General features: G+C 37.5%; 1 protein-coding gene across 1 annotated transcript; it reads right to left on the minus strand.

The window, feature by feature from the left end:
- Positions 1 to 1,898: 1,898 nt before the first annotated feature.
- On the minus strand, positions 1,899 to 3,635 carry LOC116527931 (olfactory receptor 2A7). The gene has a single exon (XM_032245148.1). It carries the CDS (start codon positions 3,600 to 3,602, stop codon positions 2,670 to 2,672), a length of 933 nt encoding a protein of 310 aa, XP_032101039.1. The 5' UTR covers positions 3,603 to 3,635; the 3' UTR covers positions 1,899 to 2,669.
- Positions 3,636 to 8,285: the final 4,650 nt, after the last annotated feature.

An 8,285-nucleotide genomic window follows, 5' to 3' on the forward strand; every position in this document is an offset into this window, starting at 1 on the left:
CCTAAACACTTTTACATAATTTACACATCACATGTGCATCTATTTTTTCCCCTGGAACCATTGATATATAATGTGAATGATGAGCATATAGGTTTAGCATTAAGAGAAATAATTTACTTCTCTTGCCAATACTTAATAAAAAGTGTCAGTAACAGTGAGAGTTAACCAAAACCTAGGAGCTACAACACGTCTAGAGAGAATTAATGACAAAGTAAATAAAGGCAACCTGGTTAGCTCCCACATTTGGACTCAAGGATCTCAGAAGGGTGAAGCTCCAGAAGGTTTCTGGGTGTTTCTGTGAACCATCACTTCTGTTTCTGATTGAAAAAGTACCAGCATCCTCACAAAAGGAGGTATTATTCTCTGAAGGGCTGAATCTTATTGGCAGCCCAGGGCTCTCTGGAGGGGCTGGGCCATGAAACTCCTGAATGCCCACCTCCTTGGGGAAGGAGAGACAAAGCAATTGTCTTTTTCTATTTCTACTCTCAACCCCAGCAGGATGCACAATGAAGAAACACACAGTCACAGAGCACACCTCTGAGACAACATCTCTCATTACCATCCCGGAATACTTGGCATTATTTGAATTTCACGAACACCCACACTGCCCTTGTTCCCCAACCTCCAGATGGTTCAGGTGAACCTGTCAGGAAGCAGGACCAATGTGACAATGAATAAGTTCCTGGTGTGAACCTCTGTAGCTCAGCCTCTCCCTGATGTAATCTCGATTCCTTCTGTGGCTGCAGAAATGGGAAGAAAGGATCTGAAATATTAGCTGATTGCAAGTGACCCTCTAAGGTTAGAGAGGCAGGGAGCAGACGAGGGAGTCCCAAGTGCCCCAGTGGGGCTTATTATAACCTACCTGAAGGGAACGTTTTCTAGGGCACAAAACAACCGGTGCAAGTCCGCTGTTGGAAGTGTCCTCTAATCTCTTTGGTGAAATGGGAAGATTTTGAGTTCAGTTCCTCTCAGGAGTGGAAGAAAGAATCCTTTCCAAGGTAGCTTCCCCTAGCAGTTTCCTGCCTCTTGTGAGATGAGAAGATTTGCCGTCTTGAAACGTGGGTCTCGCGGAAGTCTGACCTGCAGACCCTGATTCAATGATGGATGAATGAATGCACTCCCACCATAGTGTTTCAAGTGGGCTAGGGAATGGCCACTGGCTGCTTTCAGAGGGCAAAATGCAACCAATGGACCCAGACTCTCTGTCTGTCCACACTTTTATTCATAACAGAGGTTCTAAGTTAACACACTTGTAGATAATTAACATAGTTAAAAGAATGGTTTTACAACTGATGGAAGCTTTTGGTTCTGGGGCCCAGAGTAAATGCAGTTAACAGGTAATCCCCTTTGATCCTTGGGAGAGACCACCCAGCACAAAATTAACATGAGTAAACGGAGTGGAGACAAATAGGTGTGGGATAAGGCCTTTTGATCAGTCTCTAATTTCCTTCCTATGCTAATGTTAATAAGTCTCTAATTTCCTTCCTGTGCTAACGTTAATCTGCCCCAGTAAAACCAATTGGCCTTCCAAAAGGTTTGAGATTACAAACTATGTCTTTCCTAACAGTTTATATATTTAATACCTTGCCAGCCGCCCCGAGTGAATAGCAAGACTGTCTAAGATATTATCATATTTATTTGTATTTTGCTGAGTTCTTCTACTGGACATAAGACAGTAAAAATGTTATTTGGAAATCTATCAATCAATCACGCAATTTAGAGAGTTGTTAGAAAAACTAGAGTTCTAACTCTGAGTTAGAAAAATTAGATTGATTTCAGTCAGTGGCAAACACAGGAAAATGTATACTGAATCATATTTCTTTAAATATCAAAATTAGAAGATTGTGAAGTCGAATGAGGTCATCTCCTGAAGCTTCTGTAGTAGGAATGCTGATCCATGATGAAGGACAGGGTTGGATTTATTTTCTTTAGACGATCCACCATTGAACAGTAGAGACAGGGACCCTTATGGTCTATATCCAAACAGAGCCCAGAATTTTACAGACTGATCGAGGCACAATGCTCAGATCTACATCTCTTTAGAGGCTCACTTTGCAAGGAAAAAAAAATCATTCTGCCCTCGAAGGTGGCTGCAGGAAGTATTCACAATGAGTCAATTAATATCCAGATCTCCTGTTCCAGGAGACTGTTAGTGTTACAAACGAAATTTTATTTGCTCACGTAAGTTTAGAAAACACTGGCTAAAAACTAGAATAGAATTATTCTTTCCTAGAGAAACTTTCACAGCGTTCACTGTTGTAATATGAATTGTGATTCCTAGACGGAGGCATCTGTTGTGAAATGAGTCTCCAACCTGTTTGACCACAGAACTTATTTTTAAAGTCCTCTGAAGGGACCAGTGTTTTGGAAAAGATTATAGGAGCTATGGGACTGGACCAAAGGCTAATGAAGATATTGTAAGGTGTATTGTCCTGGGGTGGACTAGCTGCACCACGATTTGAAGAGATCAATTTCTAGAATTCATCCCACATCTGCCAAATCAGTCATTTAAAGGTAGGGCAGGAAATAACTCCATTTTAAATAAATGTCTCAGATAATTCTCATGTCCATTGAGAACACAGGTCCCATCAGTACAGAGTTGGGTTAGGAGCCTCTCAAAGATGTAACTTCCTAAGTAACTGTCAATCACAATGCCATACATAATCTTTTCATAAAGCTGTTTCTACTCCCAGCACTCTCTTCAAAGTATTCTTCACTTCTGAGTTCCTAAGACTATAGATAAGGGGATTGAGCATGGGATTAAAGAGGCTGTGAAACAGCAGGAGATATTTCTTCTGCTCCTTGAGGTTTCCATATCTGGGTCCAACATACATGATAATGGCTGTGCCATAAAAGAGTCCAACCACACAGAGGTGGGAGGAGCAGGTAGAGAAGGCTTTCCTCTGACCTTCCCCTGATTGGATCTGAAGGATGGCACAGAGGATGCACATATATGAAACTAAAATTGAGGACAAGGGTCCCACCAGCACAGAAATTGCTCCGACCAAGACCATGATCTCATTGATGTGGGTATCTGCACAGGCAACTTTGAGAACAGCCATGATTTCACAGAAAAAGTGATTAATTTTCTGGGGCCTACAGAAGGGTAAAGGTAGAAGTAACACTAGATGAATCAAGGATAGAAGGACTCCGATGGTCCAGGAAGTTACCGCTAGGGTGATGCAGACTCTCCAGGTCATGATGGCAGAATATCGGAGGGGGTGGCAGATGGCCATGTACCGATCACAGGACATCACCACCAGGAAGAGACATTCTGTATGTGCAAAACTCAAAAACAGAAATATCTGCATCATGCAGCCAGCAAAGGAGATGGGCTTGGCTGGAAGCAGGAGGTTCACCAGCATCTGCGGCACCGTGTTGCAGGCGTAGGCGATGTTGACAAGGGCCAGGTGTGACAGGAAGAAGTACATGGGGGTGTGCAGTCTGGAGTCCAGCCAGATGAGCCCCAGGATGGCCCCGTTCCCCAACAGAGTGAAGATATAGAACAGGGAGAAGAGCCCAAAGAGGAGCATCTGAATCTGTGGGCTGAGTGGAAATCCCAGTAGGAGGAACTCTGTGATGGAAGTCTGATTTTCCCCCATTTCCCTGTAGAAGAAACAAAGGAGCTCACCAAGTCTGAATATCTGAGGCAAATGTTTAAACATTCTGTAACTGTACATATTATTGTTTGTTTCCTAAAAAAAACACCTTCAATGATATTTTGATCTTAGTTACTTAGTAAGAGAAAAATTATGCATTTAAAAATGAAGCACAAGGAAATTTTGTCACCAATGATAAATTCAATGTTAGTATGATATTATAGTATTCATTACATCTTATTTTCAGATCTACTTTCATCACAGTTTAAAATATGTTGATACTTAAATTGCCTTCATAGCATGGACTCTGTCCTCAGTTTGTGATGACTGTATCAGATGCTTGCCCCCTGTACTCCTTCACTGCAGGGTACTTATATCCATACATGTGGAAGTGTGCTGGTGTCTATGTCTATATATAAGGATAGAAAGAGGGATGAGGACCATGTTGCTGATTCTGCTATTCTCACCAATTTGAACCTTCATTACATGAGTTATTTGTTAAACTTGTGATTTTTGCTGATTGTATAATCTTGATTTAAGTTGAGGGAATGGCAGTTTGCCCTAACTTTGGCTAGATTTAAACAGAGATCTTTGTGTTTTGACTTTTGTACCCATAGAGGGTCTACTCTGTTTGTGTTGTCTTATGATCAGAATGTAGTTGCCTGTCACCTTCTTATACTACAAATGTGTATTTATTTTATTTGTATATTTTTTCTATTTTTTGCAAATTTATTTTTAATATTTTTTTAGTTGATACATAATAGATGTACATAGTTTTGGGGGTACATGTGATAATTTAATATACTCATTTAATTTATAAAGATCAAATCTGTGTATTTGGGCTGTCACCTTAAATATTTGTCTTTTCTTTTTGTTAGAAACATTCAAATTATTCTCTTCTACCTATTTTGAAATATGCGGTAGATTACTGTAAACTATAGTCACTCTTCTAATCTATTAAACACTAGGTCTTATTTCTTCTATGAAACCATACGTTTGTAATCACCTTCTCTTTATGATCCTTTTTTTGCTACCCCTCCTGGCATCTGGTAACCACCAATCTACTCTCTGTCTTCATGAGGTACACATTTTTACCTCCCACATGTAAGTGAAAACGTATAATATTTGTCATTCTGTGCTTAGCTTATTTAATTTAATGTAATGACCTCCAGTTCCATCCATGTTGCTGCAAATGACAGGATTTTATTCTTTTACATGGCAGAATAATATTCCTCTGTGTGTGTGTGTGTGTGTGTGTGTGTGTGTGTGTGTGTGTGTATATACCTATACATATATATATATATATCAATCACATTTTCTTTATCCATTTATTCATTAATGAGCACTTAGGTTTATTGCATATTTTGGTTATTGTGAATAGTGCTGCAATAAACATGGCTGTGAAGATATCTTTTTGATATGTTCACTTCCTTTCTTTTGGATATATAACCAGTAGTGAAATTGTTATATATCGTCTATTTATTTACATTTGGAAATTTCCAAAATTCTGCTATATTCCTATAGTAATAAATGTCTGCCCACTACATACATATGTGAGTATATATATAATTGAATCCTTACTCTGTGTAATGTACTTGTTTTCTATTTGATTCTAGTCTAATCTTTTCTGTTTCATTAGTAAAAATTCTGACTGAATGATTTCATGATGAGTCATAGCCTGGGATTTAAAAAATACTGATCTCTATCCAAAACTAGAGCTAAAACTCTAACCGTACACTTGTGTTCATAGAACGTTTAACATATTTTATAGCTTCTTAACTATCATGTATAAATAAATAACTACCTACTATTTATGGTGATTCTTTAGCTTTTAGTGGCCTATCAAATGTTTTAAAATTCTTCCAAAGCAAAGAGGGTATATTGAGGTTTGAATTATTGCAACTTCTAAATTATTGCTTCCATTTTTTGCCTGACTCTATAGCCTTCTTCAGTCCATAATCCATCTGAATTTCATTAAAATAAAAAAGAAAAATTCATAATTGAGTTTCTATCAATGAGTTCCCCATTCACATTTTCTGATGTTATTATTTGAAATATTTCATCAGCAAAAGTAAATAAGTTTTTGTCTTATTTCAAAGAAAGAATCATAATTCAATGTAGAATTTATTGGAAGGTGATACTATCTTAGTCAAGAAATAATTGATAATTATTGAAATTGCCTTCTTGAAAATTAGTAATTTTATCAGGAATGAAGTTGATTTCAGTGAATGTTTTAATTCATAGATTAATTAATCATCCATTCAAGATGGGATTCCTTTGTCATGTGAGAAGTTACACTAGAATAATGCCAAGATCCCTTCCAGCAATAGAATTCAGTGGTCCCAAAAACATAGAAAAGTGTTATTCATTTTCATTTCACCTTTCTTGCAATATTTGAGACCAATGAAGATAACAATGCTATTTCTAAAATTTCATATGATAAAGGCACACAATAAAGTAGCAGGATGAATGGTGTCACCTCATCTTCCCCCATCTCCAAGTAGCTAAATCACAAAATAAAAATCCACAGGTCTTAACTGAACATACGCTACATCCTGCTACGTGTGTTGGCTGAGGGCATGTAAGACTGTACTTGTTTGCTGCCACATGTAACCTGGTTGGATTAATAAGACTGTTAAAAAGACTCACAAATATGCCAGTAGAAGAAAGGAAATCGGTATATCAAAGAGATATCTGGACTCCTATGTTTGTTGCAGCACTGTTTACAATAGCTAATAACTGGAAACAACCTAAGTGTCAATCAACAGATGAATGGATAAAGAAAATGTGGTACCTATACACAATGGAGCACTCACTATTCATCCACAAAAAAGAATGAGATCTAGTCATTTGCAACAACAGGGATGGAAATGGAGATCATTATGTTAAATTAAATAAACCAGGCACAGAAAAACAAACATTGTATGTTCTCATTTATGGAAATTAAAAATCAAAACAATTGAACTCATGGACACAGAGAGTAGAAGGATGGTTACCAGAGGCTGAAAAGGGTAGCAGGGGTATTGGGAAGAGGTGGGGATCATTAATGTGTACAAAAAAAAATTAGAAAGAATGAATAAGACCTACTATTTGTTAGCAAAATAGGGTGACTACAGTCAATAATAACTTCATTGTACATTTTAAAATAACTTAAAGAGTATAATTGGATTGTTAGTAACTTAGAGGGTAAATGCTTGAGGGGCTGGCTACCTCATTCCCCACGATGTGCTTATTTTACATTGCATCCCTGTATCAAAACATCTCATATACCAGTAAGTATATACACCTACTATGTACCCACAAAAATTTAGGAAAAAGGGACTCACAAATTTGATAATTCTCATGTTTAAATAGCTCAGAAAAAGGAATTTCACGTTTGAAAATAAAGTCTTCAGGTTACTCTTCTAATTATGTAACATAAATTTAGTTTGCAGTCAATTGTTCTATAAAACCACTACTTAATTTCATGAGGCAATAGAAACTTTTACAAGCAACCCCCCACAAATAACTATTTTACCTTACAATTTAAACAAGAAATTCAATGCCAAATGTATCAAAATAAATTATCTACATTTGGTATATCTAAAAGAGAAAACTTTTAAATTTGTCTAGCAGCTAAGTCTATAAATTGCAGAAATTTGGCGTTAATGGATAAGAATTACATTTTGCATTGTGGCTTTTTATTACAGTCCATCTGAAATTATATAATAAATAAAGATTGGATAATATAAAAACTTACATCAGGCTTAACAACTAAAAATGAGAAAACAAGCTGGATATGAGTTAGGTAAAGCTTCACAAATTAGTAGAAAGCATCTGAGCTAGTGTTGAAACTCTTTCATTCCAAGATTATTGTGGGGGGGAAAAGTGCCCCAATGGAGGCTGGATATCTCTCAGAGGAGATGACTGTATTCTCTGCTTAGATCAACCATGTCTCCATCTGCTATGAAAGTGTGTTGCAGTGAAGGGATAAAGACCCATCATGCACACTGCCACCTGCTCCTGTCCAAGGGAAAGAGGCTCTCGCTGTACTTATCCCTCCAGTGTTCCCTGGAAGAATGTTCATGTGAAGATGTTGCTGCTGTTAATTTCTTCAGTCACTGTAGGGTTCATGATCAGAAATTTAAGAAGCAATACAATGACTTCCAGGAACTCTTCATACATTGCAGATTTCCCAAGCTTATTTTAGTTTCAGGAACTCCAAAATATCCCCACCTACTAAACTTCCAAATAGATTAACTTGTTTTGGGGGCAGGTGGAACCCATGTGGTATTCTCATCCTCTTTAATGAGGGCTGAATTTTATCTTCTGTGTAACCTGAACATGTATTCTAAATTTTTTTTCCATCAAGTCTCCACCAGGAATACAATTCCCAAAGTAGGACCAGGTAGCAAGAACTATAGAAGCTGTGGGGAACATGTTAAGGCATCAGAAAGAAGAATAAGGCATCCCAATGGGATTTGTTAAACCCTATTTTGTAAGATTTAACTAGAGCACAAACAAGGAAGGACACTTCCTACCAAGAAGCAATCCCCGTTCTTCAATTTCTGATGATTTTGAACACACGGGAAGTAGGAGGTGGAGTGAGAAAGAGCATGGTCCCTGAGGTCTGTGATTATTACTATTTTCTCTGTCTTCTGAGAATGAAGAAATAAAAAAGAGCTGACCCTATTTTATAATTTCAGG

The sequence above is a fragment of the Sapajus apella genome, unplaced genomic scaffold (assembly GCF_009761245.1).
Source record: "Sapajus apella isolate SASKATOON/1434 unplaced genomic scaffold, GSC_monkey_1.0 scaffold56, whole genome shotgun sequence".
Taxonomy (NCBI): Eukaryota; Metazoa; Chordata; class Mammalia; order Primates; family Cebidae; genus Sapajus; species Sapajus apella.

What these genes read in the sequence shown, in the direction of transcription:
- LOC116527931 (XM_032245148.1), bottom strand. Translation starts at nt 3,602, where the DNA reads ATGGGGGAAAATCAGACTTCCATCACAGAGTTCCTCCTACTGGGATTT.